Source organism: Brachyhypopomus gauderio, chromosome 1, assembly GCF_052324685.1.
Source record: "Brachyhypopomus gauderio isolate BG-103 chromosome 1, BGAUD_0.2, whole genome shotgun sequence".
NCBI lineage: Eukaryota > Metazoa > Chordata > Actinopteri > Gymnotiformes > Hypopomidae > Brachyhypopomus > Brachyhypopomus gauderio.
In genome coordinates, this window is record NC_135211.1 from 21,495,305 (window position 1) to 21,510,825 (window position 15,521).

At 43.7% G+C, this 15,521-nt stretch overlaps 1 protein-coding gene across 4 annotated transcripts; it reads right to left on the reverse strand.

Annotated features, from left to right (window-relative positions):
- Positions 1–3,300: 3,300 nt before the first annotated feature.
- Positions 3,301–15,243, reverse strand: LOC143512258 (aminoacylase-1-like). Of its 4 annotated transcripts, none has more exons than XM_077002380.1 (15): positions 15,111–15,243; positions 13,662–13,805; positions 13,077–13,141; positions 12,803–12,907; positions 11,886–11,980; positions 11,541–11,617; positions 7,812–7,901; positions 6,118–6,174; positions 5,874–5,947; positions 5,669–5,718; positions 5,450–5,594; positions 5,100–5,168; positions 4,900–4,979; positions 4,666–4,726; positions 3,301–4,294 (listed from the first exon to the last, which is right to left on the reverse strand). In XM_077002380.1, the coding sequence occupies exons 2-15, from the start codon at positions 13,789–13,791 to the stop codon at positions 4,130–4,132; spliced, it is 1,263 nt and encodes a 420-aa protein (XP_076858495.1). In that variant the 5' UTR covers positions 13,792–13,805; positions 15,111–15,243; the 3' UTR covers positions 3,301–4,129. The 4 variants fall into 4 exon arrangements, with proteins under 4 accessions (XP_076858495.1, XP_076858485.1, XP_076858475.1 ...); XM_077002370.1 differs by lacking the exon at positions 15,111–15,243 and adding an exon at positions 14,614–14,785; XM_077002360.1 differs by lacking the exon at positions 15,111–15,243 and adding an exon at positions 14,574–14,785.
- Between the last annotated feature and the right edge of the window lie 278 nt (positions 15,244–15,521).

Here is a 15,521-nt window from a genome sequence, read left to right on the forward strand (position 1 = left end):
TTCATCCCCAGACCAACGGTCAAACCGAGCGAACTAACCAGGACTTGGAGCAGACGCTTCGGTGTCTGGCCTCCACCAATCCCTCCTCCTGGGCTGACCAACTCCTCTGGGCTGAGTATGCCCACAATACCTTGTGGCACTCCGCTCTAGGGATGTCACCCTTTGAGTGCCTTTATGGCTATGCCCCTCCTATGTTTGCCGACCAGGAAGAGGAGGTGGCAGTTCCAGGAGCTCGTGCCTTGGTGCGGCGGTGCCGGTTGGCATGGCGTAAGGCCCTTTTGTCTGCCTCGGCCGGTTACCGTCGCAGTGCTGACAAGCACCGTCTTCCGGCCTTGTCTTTCCGCCCCGGGCAACGAGTCTGGCTTTCCGCCAAGGATCTGCCGGTCTGTGGCGGGACCAAGAAGTTGGCCCCTCGGTACTTGGGTCCCTTCAAGGTGGATAGGCGGATCAACCACGTTTCCTACCGGCTGCTGCTTCCTCCTTCCTTGCGTGTCCATCCGGTGTTCCACGTCTCGCGTCTCCGCCCGGTTTTGTGTCACATGCCCCGTGCTCCGGCCCCGCCGCCTCCCCGAATGGTTGACGGTGGCACGGTGTACACGGTTACCTGGTTGTTGGACCACCGCCATGTTCGTGGTCGGGACCAATACCTCGTTGACTGGGCGGGTTACGGTCCCGAGGAACGTTCCTGGGTCCCCGCCTCTCGCATTGTCGACCGTTCTCTTATACGCAACTTCCGTCGTGACAGGGCAGTCGCTCTAGGCCCGTGGGGTCTCGGGCCTAGAGGGGGGGGCTCTGTCAGGGCTGGCTCGGATTCCACACCATCTACCTCCACTAGGGGCACCCGAGTCAGCCCTAGACTACATCCACGCAATCAGCAATGATCCGTCTCACCTGTTGCCATGGCTTTTTAAGGAAGCTTTTGGAGACGGATCATTGCTGATTCGTTTTGGTTATGCCGTCATGCTATCAGCCTGCTCCTTCATTCCCCAAAGTTGCATTTCTCAAAGTTGCAAGGTGTCTCGCCACCTTTCTCTCTCTTGCTTGTCTTTCACTTATTCGAGTCTCTGTCTCCTGCGCTGCTTTCTAGCCAATCTCAAGTTTTCCTCCATCTGTTTCTCTTCCTATCCGTTATTCATTTATTTTGGGAAGGTTTTGTTTTGTTGCGGCATTTTTGCCAGTAGCCAGAGTCTTCTCCTGGTGTTCTTATTTCGGTTTTACGTGACGAGTTTTTTCCACGTCGTTTTGTGTTGGTGTTTTTGCCACACTGTGTGTGTATGCATTAACTCCACATTTACAACTCTCGCATATTATTGTGCCAGACCGAGCCGGCACTTGGGTCCGCCTCTCAGTATATTCACGCGGTGGTTACGTCACCATACCCGCCGCGTTACACACACACACACACACACACACACACACACACACACACACAGAGAGAGAGAGAGAGAGAGAGAGAGAGAGAGAGAGAGAGAGAGAGAGAGAGAGAGAATAAACTATTTATGTTCTGAGATCTGTTCACTGAATTCACATATAGAAGGTTTCAGGATATTCAGCGAGCTTCTTTTTTGTAAACATATAATTTTGTGAGATAAAGAGCAGACTGTGGCAGTGGTGTGAGGAAACTCTTACAGCTTCTCCTTCCTGTCTGTTCATGAAGGGCATGAGAACAAGCTAACAATCAAAGTAAGGTAGGTTGATGACTCCAGGGCTGAGCTACTACGAGGTGGGCTCATTATGCTGATGCAGAATCAGGCGTCACCTGCCTCAATCTAATAAACATACAGAGGAAACAGATCCGAGATCAGTCTCTACATGTTGGGTAACAAAGGATAAGGAAATCTGCTGTTCTCAGGTTCAGGTTTGTTAATACTTAACAACAGGAGATCATAGGTGCCTTGCTTTTCAAGACTACAATCTCTACATAAACTCATAACAGAATAGAAAATGCTTCTAGAAAAAATGACTGTACTTAAAAAACTTTATGATCATATATAGCTCTGGCCATTACTATATTAAGAGCAAAAACTGACCTTACCCAGGTCAGAATTCTCAATCAAAAGTTTACATACAGCATTTGGTCATAGATCCATATTAATTTATAGTCATATTCATTAGGCTTATTATAATTTCAGATGCAGGACATAGACTTGTAAATTACTGTATATGGCCAAAAGTATTTTCTCACCTTCTTTGACTCACATATAAGCTTAAGTGACATCCCATTCCTAATCCATAGGGTTCAATATGATGTTGGTTCATCCTTTGCAGCTAGGACAGCTTCAACTTTTCTGGGAAGGCTGTCCACAAGGTTTAGGAGTGTGTTTATGGGGATTTTGACCATCCTTCCAGAAGCACATTTGTGAGGTCACATACTGATGTTGGACAAGAAGGCCTGGCCAAAGGTGTTCAATCGGGTTGAGGTCAAGACTCTGTGCAGGCCAGTCAAGTTTATTCACACCAGACTCTGCCATCCATGTCTTTATAGACCTTGCTGTCGTGTTGGAAGAGGAAGGGGCCAGCTCCAAATTGTTCCCACAAAGTTGGTAGCATGGAATTATACAAAATGTCATGATATGCTGAAGCATTCAGAGTTCCTTTCACTGGATCTAAGGGGCCAAGCCCGGCTCCTGAAAAACAACCCCACCATAATCCCCCCTCCACCAAACTTTACACTTGGCAAAATGCAGCCAGACAAGTACTGTTCTCCTGGCAACCGCCAAACCCAGACTCATCTATCAGAATGCCAGATGGAGAAGCGTGATTCGTCACAGAGAACACACCTTCACTGCTCTAGAGTCCAATGGCAGTGTGATTCAGCATCCGCTGACCCCGCTCCATCAATACAGCTGGCCTACCACTTCGTGGCTCAGTTGTTGTCGTTCCCAAACACTTCCATTTTCTTATAATGCAGCTGACAGTTGACTGTGGAATATCTAGGAGCGAGGAAATTCCACTGAATTTGTTGCACAGGTGGCATCATATCACAGTTCCATGCTGGAATTCATTGAGCTCCTGAGAGCGACTCATTCCTTCACAAATGTTTGTCTGCATGCCTAGGTGCTAAATTTTAAACACCTGTGGCCATGGATGTGGTTGGAACACCTGATTCCAATTATTTGGATGGGTGAGTGAATACTTCTGGCAATATTATGTATGTGAGATTTAATCTTGGAGGATACGCCTGACCCCTAGTGGTAATATTGTTGTATTGTTATTAGTGGGAATAGTGGTGGTTATTGTATTTCCACATTTCACAGTACAATTTAACAGGAAAAAACATCCATTTCTGGACCAGCACCATCCAAAACATTAAAACTATTTAATTAAGTAAAATATGTATACAAATCAATCCTATGACATCTTGTCATAAAAATCAACATATAAATGTATTATAAAGTACATTTTCATGTCAATATCAAACATATTATAAGTGATCGTAAACATAAGTTGGCAAAATCATAAAGACAGATAAAGGCGATGTTTACAATGCACAGTGTTACGTTTCCTCTTATGAAGGTTAGCAGCCTTCGCCATCACGGATACCCTTGCAAATGCAGATCGTAGTTTTATGATCGCCCCAACACATTTTTGAAAATTTTGTCTTTTACATTTAAAAACATTTAAAAACGACAATGTTAGACGAAATTAATTTTTTTAACTAAAATAATTATGACTAAAATAGCATATGACATTTCAACGTGCACATACAGTGCTGAAGTCACATCAAGCTTTGGGTGCATCGAGGTTATTTGATGATTTAAAAATTAAAGTCCTGAGTTACTGCTCCATAAGTGCACATACACCGAGCTGAAGTCATTGGGTGAGTTCCTGCACTTCTTTGGTGTTGAGATGATTTCCAAGCTTGCATGGAAGGAATAGACACTTTTTAAAGTGCAAAACACTGGAGTGTGGAGAGAGACTTTTTGCTAAAGACAAATGGTAAAGAGACACATGACTGGATATGAAGAAGGAGAGAGGAAGCTATTGCAGAAGTACAGATGGGCGGGGAGAGGGACTACAGAAAGAGAGAGATCCACAAAGATCCAGAGAGATCCACAAAGATCCAGAGAGACATGCAGGGCGAAACATGGGTGTACTCGTGGGTATGTGAGGGTGTAGGCGTGCCCATCTAGGCCTCGTTGGTCAGGGCAGGGACGCTGGCGAGAGCGGACACCAGTCTCTCATACACCTGGATGCCTCGCAGGAACACCTGCTCGTTGAGGAACTCGTTGTGGTCGTGCAGCAGGATGGGGGTGTGGTTCATTGGGGAGAAGCCAATCGCTGGCAGGCCCATCTACAATCACACACAGGAAGTGAGCCAAGGGCCATGTCATGTACCATCCTCATTACATATTTACATTTTCATTAATCTACACTTGAGAATATGTTTACGTTCACACTGCAGTTAATCAAACAATTTAATCAATTACTGCATCGCCACACCACTACCTCAAATTTTATTGTAGTATCTGGATAAGCATGTGCACGTGTCTTGAAGACCACAACCGCATGCGCGTGTGCACACACACACACACACACACACACACACACACAGAAAGCCTAGTTTCCAGATCAGACGGAATACAAATACTTCTGGGTTCTGTCATATGTCTCAGTCAGTAGTTTGTAATGAGAAGATTCAGGCTAAGAGCAGCAGACTCTCACAGCTCTGATGAAACGGCTGTCTGTGGCCGCTGGGAAAATCTCCTTCTTCAGGGTCATGCTCCTGTTCAAGAGAGACGGACAGTCTTTTAGCTCCGAAGCACAGGGAGTTCATGTGACCATTACATTAAGGCAGAATGGTCCCGTTTCTTATTAAAAGAAGCCAGTGGCTATACGTGGTCTTTATTCGTCTCCACTGTGAGAGTGTTCGAGTAAGTTAATGAGGGACTTTCTTACATGGCTTTGCAGGCAGAACTAAAAGCTCTCCACCACGGGTCGCTGTCCTCGGTGGATGTGGTCTTCTGGTGCATAAATTTCTAGCAGGGAAGAGGAAAAGCTAAATCAGTATGCAACTTATCGGGGATCACACTTTAAGACGCACTTAACATCAGAAGAAACAGACGCTGGTAGGTGGGCACTGTTAGCAGAGCACAGACCTGTGCAAAGTTATAGGTGACATCCTCTCCTGCTTCCCTACACCAGGCCTTGATCTGCTCTTCAAACTCCTGCAGATTCAGACAGATGGCTAGATTAGACCACAGCCAGAGTCCAGCACCATAGAGGTGAGACACCGTTACATACCAGAGCCCAGGTGCTAAATCAGGTAAAGTAACACAGATAATCTGCTAATCTGGGGCTGTCAAGATGGTGCTGAATGTTCTCCCCTGACTTAACCTTTAACATGCCTGACTCCTCCCATTTAACACACACCACCAGTCAATAAGCAAGTCGTGCTTGAGTTGGAATCAAGAGTGAAAACTGTGAACTATTCAGGAGTGACACACACCTGTAGATTGACAGTGGGTGGAATTCTTAAATCAAAGCTCACATCCATCTCGGCAGGCACTACGTTGTAAGCCATGCCTCCTTTCACCATCGTCATGTTAACAGTGGTGACATCACCGAGCGTGAAACACTCACTCATGTCAAACCTGAAAACAAGACTTTTCAGTTTGAGCAAAGCAAACGGAATGATTAATCAAGTTAATTCAGTCAGCACTCCCACCGCTGTTTCTCTCTCTCCCTAAAGTCCAGAAATGAGTTGATGACCCTGCGCTGGAAAAGAGATCAGAAGGAAACAGCAGATGATTAGACCACCAGGGCAGAGGAGTGTGAGGACAGACAGATGAAGACAAGCAGACAGATCGACCCAGCCATCGAGACAGATACGCTGTCAGACATGCTGTCAGTAAAAGTCTAATGTTACTCACCAGCTTTTCTGCAGCTGTGTTCTCAACAAACCTGGAGCCATGCCCCGGACTACCCGGACAGCGAATGGTGACCCCTACAGGAGAAAAACAGCACTGCATGACAGGACATACTGAATACAAGATTATGAAAAAACACACAGGTTCACTACAGGTTCACTCATTTATTGCTGATTAACACAAGCAGTGTGGACAGATTAAACATTAGACTAGAGGATCTAATTTTTAATGAGATTAAAACACATACACCAGGGGTTTCTCTCTCCGTAGAACACAGTGAATGTTTCCGTAGGGTTGGCAAGACCTGTCAGAACACCCACACGTGCACACACACACACACACACACACACACACACACACACACACACACACACACACACACAGATGTGGTTGGTTGTGGTTGGCAAGATCTGTCAGAACAAATGCATAAATCCTGCAACGAGTGCACATTTTACAAACTCATGACTAGCCTAAAGGGGTGTATTGTTCCTGAACACACTTATGAACATTTCATCGCCCCCCCCCCCCCACCCCCCACTCACTGATGAACATAAGAACCATCCTTAATCTTGCAGCCTCAGTGTGTAGCCGGAGTTCCATGCTCCAGCACTCTCCAAGCGTTTAATGTTTAATTGCTCCCTGAGCTGAATCAATGTGTGCTCTGTAGGACCATAGTGTGCAGTCCCTGCCTGACCCCTAAGCCCACTGTGTGGACTGCCCATGTGTTTATGACTAAGCAGCTGATCTGGGTCCTCGCCATTCACTACAGCCCTACACTACAGCCATTCACTTAAGCCCTACACTAAAGCCCTACACTAAAGCCCTACACTAAAGCCCTACACTAAAGCCCTACACTAAAGCCCTACACTAAAGCCCTACACTACAGCCCTACACTACAGCCCTACACTACAGCCCTACACTACAGCCCTACACTACAGCCCTACACTACAGCCCTACACTACAGCCCTACACTACAGCCATTCACTACAGCCATTCACTAAAACCCTACACTACAGCCATTCACTATAGCCTAGCACTAATGCCATTCACTACAGCCCTACACTACAGCTCCACACTACAGCCATTCACTAAAACCCTACACTACAACCATTCACTACAGCCTAGTACTAATGCCATTCACTACAGCCCTACATTACAGCCCTGCACTACAGCCCCGCATGTCAGCCATTCACTACAGCCTCGCACTACAGCCCCACGCTACAGCCCCGCACCTCAGCCATTCACTGCAGCCCTGCGCTACAGCCGTTCACTACAGCCCAGCACTAATGCCATTCACTAAAGCCCTACACTACAGCCATTCACTATAGCCTAGCACTAATGCCATTCACTACAGCCCTACACTACAGCTCCACACTACAGCCATTCACTAAAACCCTACACTACAACCATTCACTACAGCCTAGTACTAATGCCATTCACTACAGCCCTACATTACAGCCCTGCACTACAGCCCCGCATGTCAGCCATTCACTACAGCCTCGCACTACAGCCCCACGCTACAGCCCCGCACCTCAGCCATTCACTGCAGCCCTGCGCTACAGCCGTTCACTACAGCCCAGCACTAATGCCATTCACTAAAGCCCTACACTACAGCCATTCACTTCAGCCCAGCACTAATGCCATTCAATACAGCCATTCACTACAGCCCTACACTACAGCCATACAATACAGCCCTACAATACAGCTCCACACTACAGCCTCGCACTACAGCCCTGCACCTCAGCCATTCACTACAGCCCTGCACTACAACCTTGCACTACCACCATTCACTATAGCCATTCACTACAGCCCTGCACCAACGCCATTCACTACAGCCACGTACTAATGCCATTCACTTCAACCATTCTAGTGAACATCAAAGCCCAACACCAAACCAGTGTATTCCATTGATTGTTTATGGAGGGGGGGTAATATGTTTACCTTCATCCAGCGCAAAGCCAACATTGAGCTTCTGAAACTCAGGGTGGTTTATAAATGTCTCCATTCCTTTATGACCTCCGACCTCTTCATCTGAAAGCAAAAACTGACTGATGTGAGCCATATATATGTGTCATCCAACTGACACACAGAAACCTGCCCATAACATGTGATACACACCAACCAGCCTGATCGGACAAACAGGACAGGTATTATAATAGAGCAACAAATAATAAAAGTAATTTTGGACTAAAGGAGTTTTATCACTGCCAGTGCTTCCACAATGTTGTGCCAGATCTCTTAAGTCTTGCTAATAACAAAAAACTAGATTAGAAAGACTTGAATAAGAGCCAACAAGCACATTGTAGGTTACATAGCCAAAAAATAGACGTTATGAATGAATGAATGAATGAATGAATGAATGTTTCAATTTATATAGCGCCTTTCAGGATACCCAAGGCGCTTTACAATTGATTACACAGCTACAAATCTCAGACAACCAATCACACACCGGCGAGAAGCGGCAGCCAATTGCGCACAGCGTACTCTCTACCGGGATCCACAGCCCCCTGGGGGACTGAATGGGGTGCAGGAAGGGGAGAGAGGACAGACCCTAGTGACAGAGCACTATCCACCACTGGGCATACAAACACACACACTCAGACACTCAGACTCAACTTGTTTTTATTGAACAGAGAGAGAGACACAGACACACACTCAGGGAAAACTTGGGACTGCCAATTTACCTAACCTCCATGTTTTTTTTTTGGACTGTGGGAGGAAACCGGAGATCCCGGAGGAAACCCACGCAAACACAGGGAGAACATGAAAACTCCACTCAGATAGGGACTTGAACCCAAGACCCCAGTGCCTGAAGAGGCAATGACTGAAGAGGCTACGTTGGTGGATGGGAATTTTAATATAAGAAACTTCCAGATGGAAGTACAAACAAAAATAGTGTTATTTGCACTTATGTAGGAAGGAGTTCGCTTATCACAGGAGCACTTCCACCCTTCATTACCACCTCAACGCAAAATATGTTGGGGCTAATGTGCAGGTCAATGATCACTTAGCTGCTAAATGTATTCCTAGTACGAACAAACAGTGTCGCCAGTCAACACTCGACCACATGTCGGGGTTCAAATTAAGAAACAATATGTCAAAGTCCACATCATACAAATTGACCAATTCACTGGCGAGATGGATTGCTGTGGACTGTAGACCGCTCTCTGTGGTCGAAGATAAAGACTTACAAGAAGCGCTGCACATTGCGTCAACTGATGCAAGTTACGAACTACCGTCCAGAAAGACAATGTCGAAGAAAATCCAGCAGCTGTATGATGAGGAAAGGAAAGTAAAACAGGTTATTGTGAAGAGCACCACAAATGTGGCTCTGACTGGGGATCACTGGACCTCTGTTAGCAACAAGAATTATCTTGGTGCGACAGCTCATATTATAGATGATGAATGGAAGATCCAGTCATTTGCTTTGAGCATGCAGAAGACACTTCTAGGCACTATGGAGATGTCTGTGTAGAGGACTTTATGGCTGTGGCAGAAGACTGCGAAATTAAAGAAAAAGTCCACCATCTAAAATTATATTAAAAAACATCTTCTGATTTCTTATTCTTCCAATATCCTGAGCAAAACTCCCAAAATTAAACATTTTTGGTCAGAATTTCCTGTGTTCTGAAATCTGTTTGCTCTGTATTCTGTATTCATCTGGTCTGTGTAGTAGACTGGTGGAAAAATAAACAAGATGTTTATGCTTATGTGCATTGATTCATTCATCATTCAAACTTAAATTAATATTTCTCATGTTAAATATTGAAATGTGATTAATTTCAATTAATTAATTACAAAGCTTCTAATTAATTCGATAAAAAAAAAATTTTTATCGAGTTCTACCACTAATTATTACATATATATAATTATAATATAATTCATGCCGGAGTTGCTGCCACACTCCAGAAATGTCCAGTATATGACCTCATACAGAGCTAATTTTCCCTGTTTTATTTTCTCCACATTTGGCTGCCCGCCTACCCGAGAAACACTGAGATGAGGAGAGACGAACCTTTCTCAAGATAAATTCTGGGCCAGCCACCTCCTGCCTAACCATATATGATGAAAGATCAACCCATTGCCCTGACTAACCAGTGTGGATGAAGAATAAACCCACTACCCTGGACCCTCTCACCACCCCAAATTCTCCTCTGCAATGACTAACATTACCAACCATCAAGACGTTTAGGACTGAACAGAAATTACATAAAGAAGTCATGTTTATAAATACACACCAAGATGGAATTTATTTATCCCTCAGATCTTTTCTTTGTTTTTCTCTCTTTAAATTGTTGTCATGGTGGCCGGCTTCGGCCAGAGGAGGATGGGTTCCCCCCATGAGTCTCCTCTCAAGGTTTCTTCCTCATGCTCTTAGGGAGTTTGTCCTTGTCACTGTCACCGTTGGCTTGCTCACAGGGGGCTTGGACTCGGACACTTGTAAAACTGCTTTGTGACATCAACTGTTGTAAAAAGCACTATATAAATAAAATTTGATTGATATATAATGAATTATATATATAATAGATATTATATATATACACAGGAGGTCCTCGGGTTACGTCAGTCCCGAGTTTCAATGTTTTGTGGTTACGACACGTCCCCCATTTACTGTATAAAGCCTTGTTTCGCCTTTTGTGTCGTAAACGTTGTAATGTGAACTTTTTATTACTGTATATTATTTCTGTTTCATTTCCTTATTAAATGTATTTTATATGTGTTTTTTGATAATTAAAGTGCTTATAGTATGTTATATATATATAGGCTATATATATATATATATATATATATATATATAGAGAGAGAGAGAGAGAGAGAGAGAGAGAGAGAGAGAGAGCGAGAGAAATTCCTGTTTTAGCTGACTAAAAACAAGATTCCTGCAGTACTGAGGTCCTGAGGCGGATCCACTCAGTACCTCCACCCTGATTCCTGTGTTCTCTTAATGTCCCCATACTGTCATTCCAGTCTCGCCTGTTCCTCCCGCTTAACACACAGTCTGTGTCCTCTTAACACATGCCCTGTTTGCTGGGTTATGAGTACTATGCTGAATTAATGTTTTCAGTTGCACCCATGCACCTGTTACAGCATCAACTATTTATTTCTATTTATTTATTGCAGACAATTTGATTTTTACTATATTTCAAATAAAAAAAAACATACCACTTGCTACATAATGTGAAGCAACTGCATGATCTTAATATATAATAGAAATTTAAGAAAATAAGAAAAACTTGCCAGAGGTACCATTTGACTACCACCAATATATTAAAAATTATTTGTATCTATGGAGCAATACGTACATGATAACTCAGTAGGTCAAACATTTCGCAAAAAATAAAAAACTTTTCTTAAATCTGAATAAAATGCTGTTGAGAGATTCTTCACTGTAAATCTCTTTAGACTGGGACTCATCTAGATCCTTAATTATCTCATCAGTCCTCATCAGCTGTTTCTGGAGACTGAGATGTTGCCAGCAACATAGTTAAAGCCTGCTGTGTATTAGACTATTATAAACTCTACTTTAAATGCTATACAATAATATATGATCATGTGTAGAGAGAACAGTGGATTCTGGACAGGTCAAGGGGCCCAGAGGGCTGGTGAAATGCAATGTGAGGAAGCCGATATGGTCTCCTGTTTAAACATGCTAAAGATAAAATGGTTTCTTACCCGGGACAAACATTATGTGAATGGTGCGTGCAAATGTCTTCCCTGCAGCTTTTAAACGGCGAATGGCTTCGATGTACCTGTCAAAACACAACACAAAAACATTGGGGGAATGTTTTTCACTACACACCGTTTTTGAAGCTCCTTCGACTCCAAGTTCAAGAAGCTGTGTGTGCTGTTTCTCCAGGTCTAGCACAGTGGATTCTGCTTAGTAATTAATTACCTTGCAATTTCAAGCTGGAAACGTGCAAAAACACGTTTGTCATTTAGCATTATTAGAAGCCAAGACAGTTTAATGGATTTGACATAAAGGTCCTGTTCATTATATGGGCATGAAGCATCACTCACTGGATGGCAACACATTTCATGTCCTGAGAACCTCGACCGTAGATGTTCCCATCTGCATCCTTCACGGCCGCAAACGGATCGTGCTTCCAGCACTCCTGTGAGGACAGGTCAGAGAACAGCCGTCAAATGCAGCAGGGCGCACCGGGACTGACCTTGAAGTCGGGAACCGACTCAAGAAACACTTGAGAAACAAAGTCAGAGTCTCTGTATAAAAATGTGCTTAAGTACAGCCTTTGGAACAACCGACCATTTTTGCTCTCAAACACCAAAAAAATCACAAGTTGTAGAGTCCTAAACACCTGCCAAACACCTGCTACAGGTGGAACTGGAGCAGGGGTGGCCAACCCGTCAGAGACCAAGAGCCACTTTTTTTTTTACTGTGTTATGGCAAAGAGCCACATCATACAGGGACATGTAAACTGTTGACGGGGGGGTTTTCCACTACACCGGTTTTAAAAGTGTTAGCGGCTCGCTAGGCTTGTAAACAAACCGCGCACCACGAAGATGTAGCAGTGTGTCGCCCTCAGAGCTGATGAGGTAACCGGGCCATGGCACAGACCATTTGTGCAGGTGAGAGCATGGACCGGCTGGGGAGCCGCATGAAACCAGGCAAAGAGCCGCATGCGGCTCACGAGCCGCAGGTTGGCCACTCCTGAACTAGAGTTAGAACAAAAGAACCAATAGTAGCAGGCTGATGCGATCTGAGCACACTACTGCATTCTTAGTCAGGTGTTTGGGCAACATTGGCTAAAATAAGAAACATATGACCATATCTGTCTTTTATATAACTACCCCATCCATCAATCAGGTTCATGCTTTTAAAGTGTCTTCCAGGGTTGGGGCCTTTAGGCCTAAGAACTATGTTTGGGGCATTTGGAGCCAATGTTTGCACATGCAGTGTTACAGCTGTCCAGTACCTCATAAACAGGGACTACATCAGTGTGCGAGTTGAGGAGGATGGATTTCAGAGCTGGATTTGTGCCTGCCCATGACATTATGGCCACTACTCTACCAGGACATACCTGAGAAAGACAGGAGAGAGAGAGACAGACAGAGTGTGTACAGGAGAGTGGGGGAGCGAAGTAAAGACCATTCCATTTCTTTTGTTCTAGTAAATTCTTGTCTTGTCTAGTAAACTCTCCTCACGTATTAATAAAGCCTTCCTGTCCTACTGATAATGAGCCACTGTACCTCCACCTTCTTCATGGGCAAACCAAGTTCCACAGATATCCTGTCAAGGAACATGAGAGCAGCATCTACACAAACACAAACACACACATACAATATGTCATAAACTAGCGGTGTGTTAAACGAGAGTCAGTACAAAGGCCATTTCAGACAGTGCTGACATGACAAAACTTATCTCAAAGCCCAACTCATCTTAAATTACCAGAACATTCAGCATGTCCTGTGATTACATCACCCTCATTTGAAACAATGTCATCTTTGTTACATTAGTCAGTTAGTTATATAAAGGAAAGGAAATGTATTGAGATCAATTTAAGGAAAACCATTATCTGAGAACAGTAATAATAAGCTCACGCACAGTACAAGTGTTGCCCCAACAGCTTGACTCTTAATAAGGGTCATTAGTGATTGATTAAAATAGATTAGACAGTGACAGATTTATTTATTTATCTGTGACCAGTGACAGCTAAAAATAATCCTGTGTAAGGATTCAAAGATCCAAAGGCAATGGTTCAAGGACAGTAAGTACTTTAATGACCAATGTCTGTGTGATGATTCAGTTCGCAGTCTAAAAAAGACTTCAGGTACCGTAGTCTGGTTCCGGGTGGACGGTCTTCAAACGAAGGTACTCCCTGAACAGAGAAACGGAGGGGTCTTCGCCCGCTCCCGTGCTGTCCTGGGTCCCTCCGCCACTTGGCCCATCCTGATCCGGCAACATGCTGTCTCTCTGTCCTAAAGAAAACATGGGTGGATTATTAGCCAGTGTCCAGCCGCAGTGCCCAGAGTCCGCAGTTGAGTTTGAAAGTAAGCGTTAGTGTCAGCTGTTCGTTAAGATGACCTTCTTCTGAGCCTAACTGACTTAACAAGCAATATAGCCAAGAGTAATACACAACCGGCCTACACACATCTTTTCACATTTTGTTAAAAAAGCCCTTTGGAAATAAATGAAACAATTATCGTAAATGTAACATCCTAGTCTGACTCCTACCTGCTTCTCTCTAATAAACTGCAAAATTGTAACAGCATTAGACAACTGCTGATAACAAGATGCAAATTCATGAGTTGTGCTACATCACGATGATTTAGCAGCAGATCAAAGGATAATTTGACATACAGCTGGCTGTGTGACAACGTTTTCTTTTTGCAGGATTTGGAAAAAATTAACATGCAGAACTGGGACCCATTATCAACCGTGTCGGAACCAGAATACAGAAAGTACCTCTGATACCCATGTGATGTTTACGAAAACACTTATAGTCTTCAATAGTCCGACAAACACAACCCGATACCTGCGGCTGTATTTTTAGCTACATAGATGGTGCAACAAAAACATGACGCCTATAGCACAACGAGTTGACTTTTCTAACTGTGTTAAACTCGCTTTTAGCGCTTGATTTCAGCTTTCGATATACAGATCAGCAAAAACAAACATTTCTAGAAAATCTCGCAAACGCTTTTAGCAAGGTGCAGTGCAGCAGTCTTCCGTCTGGAGACACTAACCGACGCTGCGATCACCAAGACGAACAGAAACGGCACAAACCCTTAATGCCACTTCCGAAATCACCGAAGGACGAGATACACCCTCAAAGCACGTAATACAGCTAGGTTATACAAGGTTATGTTACTTTCACTTCAGTTTCACAGGTCTGTTATTTAATAACGAATGTAGCAGCTAGGCATTTTAGTCGATCGTCGATTGGTGGCGGACATGCCGCGTGATGAAGTGCAGCTACTATAGAAAGAGCTGCTCACCAGTAGTTATCGCATAACACGACAAAAGAGGAGTAAACACATTCATATATTAATACTTTAATTTCAATTAAAGACTTACTTAATAACAAGAGACCCACACGTCTCTCCTTCAGGCTGGTATTTTATTCAGTTCTGTGTAAGCAGTTCATTTTTTTCCGAACAAAGGTATTTACAAACTTCAGATTAGAAGCAGAACATAACGTAAACATACACTATACACTATATACATTTAAATGGGGGGAAAATCACTTCTGGAAAATTATTAATAAATATTTCTTTACGTACCGTAAGGTGCATTTACCAAGAAAAAAATAATGAGTCACAGGATTCGTGTTAAATTTCTTTTGAGGAACAAAAGCACAATAACGAGGCTGAAGTTGGTTACTTATTCGCAGTTTGAGATTCGTTTGGTTACTTATTCGCAGCTCCGTATTCGGCGGCTGAAGTTAGTTACTTATTCAAAGAGGTTATGTTCACGATGCGTGTTTGCTGCGCACTTTGTTTAAAAGCGATAGATTAAACGTTACATTAAACGAGCGAAGGAGCAGACATTTAAGAGGTTATTGTTTCCCATACTGATTTTGTGAATGTAAAAAATAAAAATATAATGAAATCATTTCATTTGTAAAATGGTTTCTATTTCAAGTCGTTTCAATTGTATGCAGTTTGTACATGATGATTGAATTCGTCAAAATT